General features: G+C 39.9%; 2 protein-coding genes across 14 annotated transcripts in view; one reads left to right on the forward strand and one right to left on the reverse strand.

Moving 5' to 3' along the window:
- LOC130172493 (titin-like) overlaps positions 1 to 9107 on the reverse strand; it is a 32000-nt gene extending 22893 nt beyond the window's left edge. For 7 of the 13 annotated variants that reach the window (XM_056381260.1, XM_056381259.1, XM_056381257.1 and 4 more), the window contains exon 1: positions 5596 to 5720. In XM_056381260.1, coding sequence (XP_056237235.1) covers position 5596 — 1 coding nt within the window. In that variant the 5' untranslated portion in view covers positions 5597 to 5720. Of the gene's footprint in view, positions 1 to 5591; positions 5737 to 8950 lie in introns of those variants that run through there. The other 6 variants (XM_056381264.1, XM_056381262.1, XM_056381263.1 and 3 more) reach the window with 3 other exon arrangements.
- Positions 9108 to 12197: 3090 nt separating this feature from the next.
- Positions 12198 to 16031, forward strand: LOC130172666 (potassium channel subfamily K member 5-like). The gene is made up of 5 exons (XM_056381528.1): positions 12198 to 12509; positions 13959 to 14070; positions 14618 to 14784; positions 14903 to 15071; positions 15208 to 16031. Exons 1-5 carry the CDS (start codon positions 12324 to 12326, stop codon positions 15894 to 15896), a joined length of 1323 nt encoding a protein of 440 aa, XP_056237503.1. The 5' UTR covers positions 12198 to 12323; the 3' UTR covers positions 15897 to 16031.
- Positions 16032 to 16116: the final 85 nt, after the last annotated feature.

Raw genomic sequence — 16116 nt, forward strand, 5'->3', positions numbered from 1 at the left:
ATATCAGATTAATCAGATTAATTGATACTGAAAATAAGTTAGTTACAACTCTTTTTTGATCACTTTTCTCAATACATAGCAATGATGCAATAGAAGCTATCATCTTTTATCATGCAAACAGGGTCATCTGCTTCATCATTCTCACTTAGTATTTTATCATTTCCGCTGATGCGCTAATCAAGAGCAATTTACCTTAAGCAGTTCCTACAATAAGTAATTTACATTGCTGTTTAAATGTATTGTTAGCCTCCTGCTCTGAGACTCATTCCATAAAACATGAAGCCAACTGCCACTGACAGATTATATTCCAATTCAAACACACACACACTTACTCACACATACACAGACATCACTTAACCACACAATAGCCTTCCTTGTTTAAGAGTGTCTGTGTCTACATGGAGTTCTGAGGGCAAGCTCACAACACTGCCTATCACAGACTCATTAAATCTCACTGACACAAAGGAGGCATTTTGCTCTGGAGCTGCCTATTAGCACCGCCCGCATCGTCCTCGCCAAGCATGCCTTGTCATCTCAGGCATCTACATACACACAGAACTAGGACTGGGTGAGAAGATATAAAGCGTCAACTCTCAGAGATTTCTCAATACTGTTTATAGGGATGTAGCTTCGTCATTAATATTTCTGGGTGGATTTGGCCATTGTGGGCAGTGATGAAAACCAATCAGCGGGACTGCTTTATTGCATGATAGGAATAATTTTTGCATAGATGTGAAGAATCTTAATTCGTTGTGTATGTAACTTGTTGGATTAGTCAAAATTTCAAAACTTCCTGCCTGCTTATTTTATGCATGCAACAGATTTTCCAGATGATTTACAATATTTAAAATTAGAAAATAGAGCCTGACTGATTAATAATCTAGGCCAGTATATCATTCACTTTGATATACCAATTTCGACACATATGTTGGCAAATCAGTAAGAAGGAATTGCAGAACAGAATTGCTGCTTTTAATTTACACGTTAGTAATGTTGGATTTGAAAAATGTTTGTTGGTGTGGTGTGTATTTGTTAGAAAATGAAAATCATCCGATATATTGTTAATGTTTTTTTTTTTTTCAAGCTTGCATATATCGATATCAGTATCTGCCTTTAAAGTCACACTACAAGGGCCTCTGAGCTTGAGGAACACGACTTTAAGTCAATGGTGTGGCAGTGAGAAGACTAATCTGGTATATTTAGAAACTTCTAACCAGCTGAACAAATCACACAACTGACAGTGCAGGTATTATGCAATCACACACACACACACACCTCTCCCAAGTGAGATTTATCAGTTCCAGTGGCTCACATAACAATGGTTTCTTAACTTTAATGAGACGGACACGCATCCTGTCTGGACTAGGCCTCGTCTAATTGGTGACTAATGTCGCTGTGCTTTTCTCTTCCATATGTAGTTCAAGTCCTACTCTGCCTTGTAAAGAGTGGGGGAGGGGATGTGGTAGACAGACAGGCAGGCCAATCTTCCAGATGTACAGGGCCGCCCAAAAGGGTGCAGCCTGGCTCTCTATACCATACACTTCCCGGTGGCACTGCAGGACAGCAGGAGAGGAGGAGGGGGTACACACACAGACCAAATCCTCTTTAGCCCTCCCATTGTTTGTGTCCAGTGACCAATAACTGTGCTGCACACTATTACTAATCCTGCCTACCCTTCCCCCCACAAGACCCCCCATAGGCCTGTTCCCTAGGTCACCACACACACACATATGCACACACCGGTATGCATCGATGCTCACGGGCTCCTCTGGGTCTTTTAATGCTCTGTCATCTCAATTCTGATTGTCAGGAAACAGACATGCTCCTAATGGACCAGCTGAGCTTGTGTCTGCTGCCTACTCCATTTTGTGTTGCCTATCTAACATCTCTGCTATCAGCCAGCTGAGCAGGACCATCCTGCATCATGACTGATTGAGACAGCGGCAGCTACACCACAGGATCTCTCAATATAACATCAATCTCTCATAATACTAAGCATATTTCTTTTTCACTGTGGAGGTAATTAGATGAAATATTGCTGTACTGTTAAAAATCTGCCCCCAATACTCCATAATTAGTGTCTCTAATGAGCTAAATTATAGATGAAGGAGGCCACCCTCTAGCAAGAGTGAGCTCCTGAAGAGCTGCTGGATCAGGTGCAAACGCTGGGGCTGGGGTGGAATCAGGATCTGATTTAAAGTTTATTTATAAGACTTTTAATTGAATCTAATGTTCCCACAGGAAGATCATTTGAAATTTGAAGAGCTTTGATTTGACTCGGTGAATTTCACTCAAGGGAAAGAGGATGAGAACACATTTAAATTGACTTCAGAGGGACTAAGTGACTTGCATTTTGATTAAATTTAATATTTTATTGCTTAAATTTAAGGAACACTAACAGTCGAAGCTGCATTTATTAATAGTGTTCATTAAAATCATTAAAAAAACGTTTGAACTGATTAACTAACCCATTGTCTTAATTAATACTAACACCAAAACTCATTGGAGCTCCTCACTACCCCAAGTAATCGGGGTTAAAAAGATATTTTCAGGAATTTGTCTGGATACCAAAGGCTTGCCAGTGATGCTGCAGTGCTGCTGTGCGAGTGTTGGTGTGTGTATATGTGTGTAATGAAATGAGACAAGAGAGCTGAATGGGGAAGAGCTTGCAGAGGAGGAGGAGGAGAAGGAGGAGGTTATAGTATATAAATAGCTACATGTGCTCAGGATGCAGGGACTCATTAGTTATCCTGTACAGACAAGCTCATATCTATTTCTGTTCACAGTGTACTACACGCGACATGCATATGCACATGTGCAAACATGTGTGCACGGCTACAAACACACACAGTACTACATTTACAAGCTAGCTTTTAAGACAACAGAGAATGATTTCATTTATTTTGAGACCATTCACTGCCCCTTCCTAATTAATATTGGTGACTGACTGATGAGTAACACGAGTTTGACAATAAGTTTACCTTGTAGGAATACTAGGACATAAAGAAAGCATGTTTCCTGGGTACTGAGAGAAGGCTTAAGGAATTAGAAGGAGTTTAGAGTTAATCAGCCCCCAAGTGACCAAATAAGATTATCTCCATCTATCTACCTGCCTACACTATCCATCTCACTGTCTCCTCCACTCTGGTTCTCTGTCTCTCTCTATGTCTCTCAGTCTGTGTGCATCTCTGTGTGTGGGAGAGGGAGAAGAGCTGGCAGAAGGACAGAGGCAATCAGCTGTGCTGATTCATGGTTTTATGCGGGCCCCGCCTACCTGGCTGAAAATCAACAGAAATGAACTGAAGGCCAAGATATCAGTCCTCTGGCCACATGGTGGCTCCTATTAACCTCTCTAAGTAAACACAGACACACATGCCAACATACACACTAACACATGTGTGGCTGTTCATATTTTCAGTTAACACACACAAACCTGCCTAGCAACATCACAAACACATACAAAATGGGCAAACACTGAAGTCATTATAGCACACGCTTCTTTTTAAATGATCGTATGTTCTAAAATACCACTGCATCCTTTCAAGATTATAGAAACATGTGTATATGGAATTAAAAAAGTGATCAAACTTTGAATGAAACACTATAATCCGTGGCACCAACTCTCTTGTGTGAACTGGGGGATACTCAACCAGAAAGCATTAGGTTTATTTGAGTCTCGTTCTCTGTGTAAATCTATACCAAACCCAATGCTAAAATAATCAATACACACAGATGGTCTCTGAGCCTGATGCTGTAACATGAACCAACATGGGAAAAGAATGAAGTAGCTTCATTGATTTACTGTGATGGCCCTGAAAGCAATTCTGAATCCACTTCCAACATCACCTCAGCCACAGCCCTTATCTGTACACCAGTGCACATTATGAAAAAAGTGTCCTTTTCTTATGTTGGATGCACACAAAATCCAGATCTCATTCATTTATTCCTTCAGGTTCTAAGTGGAGTACTATATTGTTACTCAATTTATGATATAGAAATTAAAATAATTCTGCAATTGGATCTCAGAATTATGTGTGTGAATAGGAAGTTTGATTTCTTTGGCTGAGTCTTAAAATTATTCAAATTCACAGATTCTCTCATTCATGAAGAAAAGAGCATAGGAATCTGTTGTGGAGTCCGTTGCCTATTTAGTAATGCTCACACAACAGAGTAGTAGTCTAACTGCTCGAATGCATCATAACTCCCAAAAGAGGATTAACACCAGCAAGCTCTTCTGGGACCTTGGTGACCTCACTCTCACACAGCGGAGCCAAAAACACCCTTCAACATCACTTCAGCAGCTCTGTGTTCACAACACTGCTGATTCAGCAGTACAGGAGAGCACCCAGGTCTTATCTCTGCCATTTTTTAACCTCTATGTTTACTTCTGTTGCTCGTGCAAGCACTTGCCAGTCCAACTGCATTAATGCCGCTTCTGTCTCATCCTTCCTACGTCATATCTGCAGCGCTTCATAAAAGATTATCTGACTATAAATATCCATTAGTATCATCAATGGATATGAGGCTTATTGGATGAGTTTCTCCTAAGTGCGTTACGGGTAGTACAGGCATGTGCGCGCATAGGAACAGACACATATTCACATATGTCGCCCTCCAGCAAAGATGGATATTTTTAACCCATTCACTCCTCTTGGGGTAAAAGCAAGTCATGTCAAGCAGAAAATTAAACCCAAACGCAGAGCTATCTCTGAAACTGCACAAAAAAAAAAGCAACAAACATGTGTGAATCTCAGCTGACACATTCTTGGAAATAGCGGGGAATATCATGCTGACACAAGGAAACACACATGCATCATCTGGAACAATATGTATGATTTAGGATAATGAAATATGACAATAGTATCACCTCCTGACAGTTCATAATTTCAATTTAGGATTTTTTTTGTTGTACTGAATGTTAGCTATACTGTACTTTATGTGAAGATAAGCCATTGCTGGACAGAAAGCACTGAGGCTGAAGAGAAAAAATGTACTTTTTCCCCATATAGTCATCATCTTTACCTTACTTTATTAGACATTGCATAATAATAACAATTATCATTATCATTATTAATAATAATAATAATAATACCGCTTACTCTGTGTACTCTTGATACAAAAACAAACTATTTTGTAAAAGTGACTTTTACATACAATATGTGTAAACTGTGCACCCTCTTTTAGCAGCGTGATAACTTGCCTGCCCATTCATTTTCACAAAAACAACTGAAACACATGACGAAAACACATCGCTGCCTCCGCTAACACGGGCCACTTTTGATTCACGGGGATGTTGTTATACTGCTACTCCGCTATTTTATATTGGGAAATACATAGGCTATACAATTTTAATTTTGCTTTAACAAATCATTGTTTAACTGTCGCATGGTAACAGAGCGTAATACGACTTCAATTCCAAACTTTTTTTTTTTTTTCAATTAAACCGTTAAAGAGTATTGGGCTGTATCGGACCAACGTGCCAGGGTATTTAAACAATCTGTGTATGAAAATGGCGCCGAATGAACAACAAAACAAATAAACACTAACTCATCCCCTTCGCGCAAGGAACAGAAATCTTAAATTTGGCTTACCTACTCTAGGATTAGCATCAATGGGAAAGCAAACAGCCCAAAATCCGACAAAATCTTATATTCCGCACGTTCAGAGGAGAAACAATGTTGCGGAGACACACATGCTTTGTTGTGCTGAACGTGTCCGATGCTCGTAAAGGGGTGGAGTCTCACACTGAGGCTTGGACTTGAGTTGACCAACTGAGAACCTACCAGCATGTCTCACAACCGCATGCCCAGGTGGATGGGAAGGGCACAGCCTTCATGTAATGCTGATCAGAACTGTTCACGCCTATAAATATAATTCTGTGTTATAGAAATATGTATTTAAGATGAAAGTGCAGCAGTAATGTAAGACTGAAAAACACAGGAGTATCCCATTAACTGTCAAAATCTGCAGATAAATTACTGACTTCTGACCAACATCTGTGTATATTTTCTTCTACTGACAAGGAAAATATTACATTAATTCACAACTCATCACTATGTTGGAACAATACACAAAGCCTCATTACAAAAATTCCCAACAGGCGTGGAGGAAGGCATGCCAAAGAGTACAGTCATTAACACAGTACAATGTCCAGAAAGAGGCGGGAGACAGAGAGGCAACAGGAATACTCTTGAGAGTCTTGCCCAGTCTTTTCAAGCACCAACGCGGTGCATTCATCTGCACAGTATGAGGGTGTCAGGACTACAACCCTGAGCCAATTGGCGGCATACTGACAGAGGCACAGTTTTAAATTCACGAGGACACAAGTACCAGCTGAAAATGGCATGTCCAACAGCAGACCACCTTAATTGAACTCTAGAAATTCAAAGATTCACATGTGCATATGATCACGTGCACATACACACACACATACAAGCTGTCTTTATGGACCCAGGCATGGTCCCCACCCATCTGCCTGACCCCATTAGGGCCATACGGCTCACAGACGGGGGGGGGGGGGGGGGGGGGGGGGGGTAAAAGGGGGTTCATTATTCTCTAAACCACACGGGGTAAGGCACCATCACCTTTGTCTCACAGAGACAAGTTCATGTGGCATGCACAGCAGTGTCACATGTCATTTCTTGGCAATTTATCTGCTATTCTTGTCAGGCAGTCTTACCAGTATAAAGGTTACTCCACAAATCCGATGATCTAGATTGTTATAAAGTCCAAAGCAGTTAACAATAAAAATGAGAGACACCACATGAAATGAGAGGGAAACAGAAAATATCTCTCAAACATGGTAAGAGTTCATAATGGCCTTTTTTCTGCTTTAGACTTTGACCTGCAGAGCAAAGTGACGACATATCAGCAGCACAACATTGCTCAGCCTGGTGGTGTTAAACATTGACTGAAACATAACACATTTAAAGGAAGAATCCGACTTTTTACTTTCAGATGGATTGAGAGAGTCAAAAAGACATAGGCAGAGCGAGGGAGAGAAACAAAGACTATATGTAACTACTCGCGTTGCCTCCAGTTGCTTAGGAACCCCTGCCCTGCCCTGTGCCTACTGCAAGGAGCAGGTGTTGAGCTGGACCCAGGAGAGGGAGGAGAGACAGAAAAGAGAGGGGAGGAGAAGAGGAGCGGCACTCACAGACCCACAGTCCCTCGAGACAGCGACAGACTGGAACCACAGACTCTGAGACGACCCACTCACACAGCAGACACGCCCAAAACACTGATGCACAGTTTCTGTTTCCCCTGCCACTCTTTCACATTTGTTCAAAAGCATGGGCAGACACGCACATGCGATGGTGCAGTGCATTACTCCAGATGAGTGCATGGGGGTTATGTTTGTTTGGAACATTTTTATCCTCTCTGGCTCCATCGCTGAATGATTACATAATGTCCCATACCACTTCCATCAAATTCATCTCTCTTTGACTTTCAGTGCTGCATCTGGGTACGCATTACACACACCGTGCCGCCTTTCCTTAACATAAAACAACATGTGCAGCTTTGAAAATGCTTTGAATATGAATTTTGAGTGCATTAATGGCAGCATGGTTGCAGTGGTTTTTATTTGTGCTCAGAATTGGAGCTCTCAAGACCACTGATGGGATAGATGGTAGCAGGGCATCAATATTCATAATGCACCATTATGTTATTAAGAATTTATGAACCAGGAATGTTCCATGTTTCCGCCCTTTTCTGCCAGCAGACATGCTGCCCCTACTTCTGGTTTTAGGCCAAGTTTGAATTCTCTCACACCTTAGAGATTTTAATTTACAACGAATGATGTTTATAAAGGGAAAAGTCTGGACATTATGTTTCATAGATTAAATGCATCCTGTGCTACAAAAAGAATAGGACGGGACAATTTTCCTAAAAAAATCCTCATATTTTTTTGCAGCTAGTAAAACTGTCATAAACATTTGCATCCACAAACAATGCAAAGTGGTCACACAGATTGGAAATGGAATGCTTACATGAATATGCAAACACTGGGATCTCTTCTGAGACTTAAAGCACTTTTGAAAAGACTTTGAACCAAGCCCTGGAGCTCACAGCACATTGAATAAATTGTAGCCGACATTCTAGGCCACCTAAATACATGCTGCACTGTGGTTTATCAGCTGATGCTACTGTAAAAGGCCACGTTTTATTAGTTTACACTGCCACCTGGTGGAGAGATGGTGAAGAATTAACTTTTCACATACAGCTAAAGTCACTGTGGTGGGACTGAGGTAAAAACTGGTTATATATCTATACTTTACAAATGTTTAAGACTGCACCACAATTACACTTTTAATGTTTCCTCTACACTGACACTTTTCAATTACACAGTCCAGTCTGGATATAAATATATGTAATTTAAAAAAAAACTCCATGGTGAAAGCTTATTATCTGTCGTGAGAGACAGAATCCCCACCAATCCTACTCTAACTTAACATAGAGCTGTAATGCACGCTGGGAGCATGTGTTCACGAGAGATAAAGATGTGTTTGCGTCCAGATGCCTGAGGGTGACACGGTCACATTACCCCTCCCAAAACTAGTCTGATGTGGGCACCAGCAGGTCAAAAAAAAAAAACAGTGTACCATAAATTCAGCTACAAGCTCTCATTGGGATTCCTTCACAATGTCTTTTTTGAATCTGTTTGACCCCGAACATTCAAAAGGATGTCAGTCATCTTTTCACACAGTTAAATGAAGGATTATCATAGAAGACACTTTTTAACCAGGCACAACTACATTGAATACATGCATGAAGAAGATACAGATGGAGTCTACAAAGAAGAGGGGCCCAGTTTGCACAAAAGAAGAATTGTCACTCTGTGCAATGCCCTCAAAACAATCCTTGCAATGCAACAGTTCAGTGGGATCATTACTGCAACAATAGCGCAAATGCTTTTTTTAATACAGCTTAAATGGTATTTGATACTCACGTCATGTGCATGTAGAAGGTCATTGTACAATGCATGGTCAGTCCCGGACAGTGTGACCAGGTCAGAGGAAAACAGAGAGACAGAAAGAGAGTGTGTCAGTGCAGTAAAATACTTATTTTATCTATGTAACAAGACACACAATAGAGAGTTCAATTGAGCAGGTGACAGCACACGGACTCAAGGAGATGAACAGAATTCAGGTGAACATTTGGCTATTTGGCATACAAATTACAAATTAACAAATTACTTATGCTGCACTGTATGTCATGAAAAGGTGGCCTGAGCACATACACAACTACTAATTAATCACATAACGTTAACATGAATAGTTATGTTAGAGTATAGCATATGGTGCTAGCATGTTTTTGAGAACAGAAAAGCAAAAGGGAAAACAATGGAACAAGGTTATAGTTGACCCAAATCAGTAAAGTCAATTAATATTACCACTGGTTTTCTTTTAGAGCTCTAACTCGTTACCTGCATAATAAACAGAGCTATACAACTAACATAATTCATATAGGACTGCTGTTTGGCTTTGAAAGTCTTGTTTTGGGTAATTTGCCTACATAGGTATATCTGGTTTATGAAGTGTTTGGGGCCCAGAGTCTCTGTGCTGAAGAAAACAACCTTACAACAAACCTTCTGCAGACATTTCTGACCGTTTTTATCATGTACTCGAAAAACTGCAGAAGGTTAGGAGTCCTGTCTTTTATTTCCAATGTAGGCTAACAGCACAAACATCCCTGACCTCGTCGTATTTGACATAATCCCTCTAAATACGGCGCAGTGAACTGTAAACGAACTGCTGCCGTGTGTAAACGGGAAATGAAAGAAAAAAACTCGCTGGAAAAAAGGTGTGTGATATAAAGACAATGACAGTGTCAGAGTAAGCGAGTCATACCTGAGCAGACAGATGTCTCCTCTGTGTGTTTCCTCCACCTTTAGTTTGATGCCATAGTTCCGGTGTTTCCCTTCAGAGCAACTTGGAGACTATCGATCAGGTTTCCACACACAGAGGGAGAGGGAGGCGGTGACGCAGCTACAATGACGAAGCACTAAGTAGTGATGGGTGGAGATCAGAGGTGGGAGCATTACTTCAAAATCACATGGATTACTCTTTCTTTTATTTAAGTAACGATACTGGTAGTCCCCCGAGGAAGCAAGATGCACCAAAGCAAGGCATTTCTGTTTGCCATTACAGGGGAATCAGGTGCAGTATACTTCCTGCAGCGCAGTGGTCGTTAGTGGGAGAATCCAAACTGCCTGAAAACAGACAGGGACTAAGGAGAAGTTAAGAGAATAGTGCCCAATGCAAAACAGGTGCAGCTTTCCTGCTGCATGGCTCTATATTTACATGAGTCGTGTCAGTATCAGGACCTGGGCATTAGAGGAATGTATGGTCAAACATTAAGCTTCAGTTCAACTGCTTCCACCTTTTCTGCCAGTTTCACATGAGCCATTACGAACAAGTCTGATATCAGCAAAGTCACACAGCCATCCCACCTCCCCTGTATGTATAGCCATGTGTGGTCTGCACACGTCTTCACTGGTGGATCCACTAAGAGGCGCTGCTGTGTGTGAGGTTGCTGTCTATTATTTTAAGGAAACAATGTGCATCAAAGTACACGCATTTCTGTGATCATGGGCAACCCTAGAGAGAAACTAATTTCTTACAGTTGTTACTGCAACAACTACTTCCTGAACCTGAACATGAACCAAGGATTAATAATTGATACTAATTGCTCTCTATATCTGATCAGTCACTTCATGTTCCTAGTTGGTTAGAAATAAAAGGGATGTCACGCAACCATGTGACAAATTATTACTTCCTTTTAAACACATCACTCTTTATTTTTGTGTCCCCTCAACAAAAGTGGTAGAATGCATTATAAATCCACAATGACCTTACCATCACTTCCCATTAGTGTCTCCTCAATAAAGTAGTGCTCCAAGTGTATAAGACACACACAAATGTACTTGCTATGGCTCCATTTGATGACCTTCAATATCTCCTTAAAAAGAAGAGGGAAATCTCAGAGGGTGCCGTAGACTTCAATCTAGCAGCAGCTGCTACAGCTGGAACATCTGTTTCAGTATTACCTAAAACCCAATGGCCAGTGTTGGCACTGTCCCAGTAGGTTAGTCAAATATATCTGGCCTTAAAGGTGTACTTCAGCAATTTAGTATTGCACTTTCAAACCTGAAGCAGCAGAGTAGCCGTAGTATTGGGTCAAGCTCCCATACACTTTCCAATTCAATAACATCTTTCACAGGCTGATTATAGTTAGATAGATAGATAGATAGATAGATAGATAGATAGATAGATAGATAGATAGATAGATAGATAGATAGATAGATAGATAGATAGACTTCCATTCAGTTTTCATATGTACAATATTCTCACACTGTGGACAACCCCTCTCATCCATTATCACGCAGAACAGCCAGGATCCACCCAGTGTGATTAACTTTACACACTTAACTCCAACCCTCTGGATGTCCGCACATAGAGATAAGAGTAACTGTCATCACCAACAAACACCAGTTCACAAATGTACACGAATAGTTATACTGTTGCCCCCTATTGAATGTTTCCCTTACTGCGTCACACAGTTATTCTGCAATCATGAGAGAAATGGAGAGGATAGATAGATAGATAGATAGATAGATAGATAGATAGATAGATAGATAGATAGATAGATAGATAGATAGATAGATAGATACTCCTCTACCTTCCAGGTAAATATTGTTCTTTCAACTCCACTTCTTTTATTTGATAACTTAAGTACAAAATATAATCAACGTTTATATCATGATCTATTGTTATAGGTTAATAGGTTTATTGATCCCCAGGGAGAAAGTCATAAGATGTCTGGCTGCAAAGTTAAAGTGATGTACACATTAATGCATCAATAATTAAAATCCAATAATAAACATCCTTCAACGTTGACAACAAATGGGCCATTCTGCATAATGAGTGCTTTTAGTTTGGTAGTTTAATTTAAGTTAAAGATATTAGTGTTACTCTACCACCGAATTTTGTGAAACTGCAGTGTTTTTGTTTTATTTCCACTGGTATTTATCATAATAAAGGCATAATTTATGTTAATAGTTTAATCCAAAATGTAACGTTGGTTTAAATACCGACGTAATTAAAGGATGCAAGGTTTAAAAAAAAAAAAAAAAGAAGTTTTACAGCGACTCATGTAATGAATAGAGATGAGTTAGTACCTATCAGTCCCCACAGAGAGCAGTGAGGCAACTTATATGTTTTACCAGGAAGAAAGCAGAGCGGGTAGAATAACGCCAGTCCTCTGAGGGAATATGAACCACTCTGCGTCCTAAGGCTGAAGTCTGAAGTTATGACTTTAATATGGCTGATAAAGGTCCGTTTTTAACTTCATGTATTATTTTCTACCTCTCGATTGGGGCCGCAATATTCCAGATTCTTGAGGAGCCAAACTGGATGAACGCCAAAGACCAATATATTCTAGAGAAGGAAATCGTTTTGAAGAAGTATACCTGCTTAACAAAAGAGGGTCTGGATGACATTCTGAAGGTATGAACCCATCTGCCCTTAATGTTAATAGTATGGGAGACAAACGCCATGGCTGTGAGAGTTTTCCGTGTATCCTACAGGAGGAAACTTTCATTAACCTGCTGTGTAACTCTTAAGATGGATCAACCGAAGTGCTCCCATAAACTCTCATAAAATCAAAAGTAATTAATTCAATAACGGTTCAGATGTTGCTTTGTATTAAACTGTATTACTACAGTCTAACCACAGATCTATATTAGAGCCACATATATAGTGAGAGAGAGAGTTGATGAGAAGTTCCCCGCCTGTGGGCTAAACGCCAGGACACCTCAGAACTTGTTTTTCCTGGTCAGGAACAGAAAATACCCATTGAAACTATCTGAGGCGGCCCCGGTCGCTGTGAAGCTAAGCTACTAAAATGTTAATTTGTTTAAATATGATGCCTGCATCTGTTATCTAACACAAGAAAGTTCAAGCATTCATGATTGAATCCACACATGGCGGTGAGCTGTAGCCTACATGAAGGTGCATGTCACCTTAACCACAAATATTCGACCGTTTGCATAAGGTGTGTTACGGTTAAATGGCTGCACGAGGTTTTTATAGAAGAATAAATCATTTATATTCAATATGTTTGCTATCAGTATCGTTACGAAAAAGTAGAACGAGTTAAGGGTGATTGGGGACAGTTTTTGAATTTCCGCCCTGTAAGATTTCTTGTCTTAAAAAAACAAAAAACAAAAAGAAAATATCAGTCATACACATCATACATTGCCTAAATGAGGTAAGATGTTGCCTATCCATTTGAGGAGGGAAGAAGGTTTCAAGGTGGATTTAGACTTGCCTACCCTAAACTCACCCAAAAACTTTTTTTTTTTTTGTAAGATTTGGGAGATTGGAGCAGCAGGCATATCTATTGCATGGTTTAAGTTATATTCAGTTCAGTTCAATTCAGTTCAATTTTAGGCTATTTGTATAGCGCCAAATCATTATCTCATGGCACTTTACAGGGTAAGGTCCAGACCTGACTTTTTTTCATTTCTGTTACTATACTATAGGCCTACTATACAATACTATACTTGAGGTTTAAAAATCCATCCACAATTCATACAGTGTTACAGTTGCCACAATGATGAACACATTAAATTGAGGTTAAAAAATGGTTGAAGTCCAAGATTCATTGGACACATTTGAGGTAAAACAAAAATGCTTGAGGACAATTTTATGACCTATGGGTGAAAACTAGCTACAGTGTCATGTCCTTCAATTCATGCCTTACAGGGTCAACTTCCTGTTGCTTGCCATGCCCATCTATGTGATGTGGCGTGCGATTTTTGGTTTCATAGCTAGAAAAAAAGTATTTATTTTCTTAAATGGCACATTTAGGAGCCTTAATTTTAAACTCTGCTAACATACTAACATGAAAAATGAAGTCTCTAAGATGTTATCTGCTAAAATGGTCTTCCACAGATAGTGTCAGAGGCTGCAGGTCAAGGTGTGACCATCACTGGGGACAAACATCGCAACTCGTGGGACTGGGGGAACTCTGTCATCTTTGCTGCCACCATTGTCACCACTATAGGTTTGTATGAGTTCTGCACTAATGAAATATTTTCAGATGAGTTTAATAATGGATTAAATTTACATCAGTATAAAACATAACACTCAATCAACATGATTTACATTGTTTTTAATCTTATAGGTCTCACAATAACAAATGTCTTGTAATCATGTGTAATCTATGATTTATGTAATCATTTTAATTATAATTATGATTGTTATCGTACTATAGAAATTGAGAAAACCATGATCTCGAATGATGAAATACTAACATCTTTAACATCTATAACTGCACACTTGATAGATTATAATGGTAACTCATCAAATGTGCAGTGAATGTTAATTTCTAATTATTATATTTGTAACTAGATTCTTTGCAAGCAAATTAACTGTGCATTGGATGTCTTGCAAAATGAATATCCAAGCAAGTTAAAAAGACAAAATGTGTAATACTTGAGAATGATACCCCTGTATGTAAAGTGTTTTTACTTTCAACCTGGCAACCCAGATTTGATTCGTATTGGTTAACTTTGTACAAAAGTTTATGAAAATATTGTTGTCGTCTACAGGTTATGGCAATGTTGCTCCCAAGACCATAGGTGGTCGTGTGTTCTGCATCTTGTATGGTCTGTGTGGGATCCCCCTGTGTCTGGTATGGATAAGCGAACTGGGTTCATTCTTTGGAGACAGAGCCAAACGACTGTCCCAGGTTCTGATCCGTAAAGGTGTTTCAGTGGTAAGAAATGACTGAACGGCGGAGTTAGTATTTATCTGAATACTGTAAGGCAGCTCCATGAAGTTGTAATATCACATGAAGATTTTATTGTGTATGTTTCTCTTCTCCCTTCTGTCAGAAAAAGGTGCAGTTAACCTGTACAGCCTTATTCCTGTTATGGGGGCTGTTCTTGCACCTACTGATCCCTCCATTTGTCTTCATGTCGCTCGAAGGATGGAGCTACCTGGAAGGGATCTATTTCTCTTTCATCACACTTACAACGGTTGGTTTTGGAGATTATGTGGCAGGTAGGTTTAATTCATACAATGTAAGTCAGTTAATCGAAGGTTAATGTTTTTCTGAGGTTATTTGTGCATCTGAATTTTTTGTTTGGTTAAGTCCTTTGTTATAAAAGTCATGCGCGTGTATCTACTCCCATTTCAGGTGTAAATCCAAACATAGAATACCCCAGACTGTACAGAGTATTTGCAGAGTTATGGATCTACATGGGCCTGGCCTGGCTGTCTCTGTTCTTCAGCTGGAACGTCCACATGGTAGTGGCAGCTCACAAGGTGCTAAAGAAAAGGAGACACAGGCACAGACATGATGAGGAACCCCCGTCTGTAGAAGACAAGTCCAACCCAGACGTGAAGCAGTCAGTCATCAACATCTTCAACTTCCTGTCTGAGAAGGAGGAAGACTACAGCACTGTCATCAAGGAGATTGGAATCACAGCAAGAGAAACAAAACCTGCAGACAACATAAATCGCTCTAAGAGTTGTAGCGACATCTTGACCCTGGATCACTCGCCACGTCACAGACGCATGATGAGTATTAGCGAAGTGTTCATGACTGCAAAGGCTGACATGGACAAAGGTGATCAAGAGGAGGAGAGCTCTGTAATACAAGAAAGCAAAGGAGGCCTTGAACCTGCAGAATGTGCGAGGACAGGAAATGTAGAGAACAAGGACAGTAATGCATTAGATTTAGAAAAAGATGGTATCATCTTCACTGCACCTGCCAAAGATGTTACAGAGGAACAAAGTGCAAAGCATCCTGATGGTGGGGGGACTAGGTTTAAAATATCCAAAGTAAATGAAGATTTCTTAATGGAGTACGATGAAAATGGGTAAAGCATCCTTTCTAAAACTTCTCTCACCTTAACCAAAATAGTGGAACCAGTCAGACTGTGTTAGAGTTTTGTAGGCTATTAAAACATCCTAAATACTGTTCTGTATCAAGGGAACAAACTGCATTTCATGGAAATACTACTACTACTATGCAAATTAAGGCTGCACTATTAAACGTTCTATTATTTTATGCAACTTTTAAATTATGAGCTGCACAAAATGA

Source organism: Seriola aureovittata, chromosome 7, assembly GCF_021018895.1.
Source record: "Seriola aureovittata isolate HTS-2021-v1 ecotype China chromosome 7, ASM2101889v1, whole genome shotgun sequence".
NCBI classification, from domain to species: Eukaryota; Metazoa; Chordata; class Actinopteri; order Carangiformes; family Carangidae; genus Seriola; species Seriola aureovittata.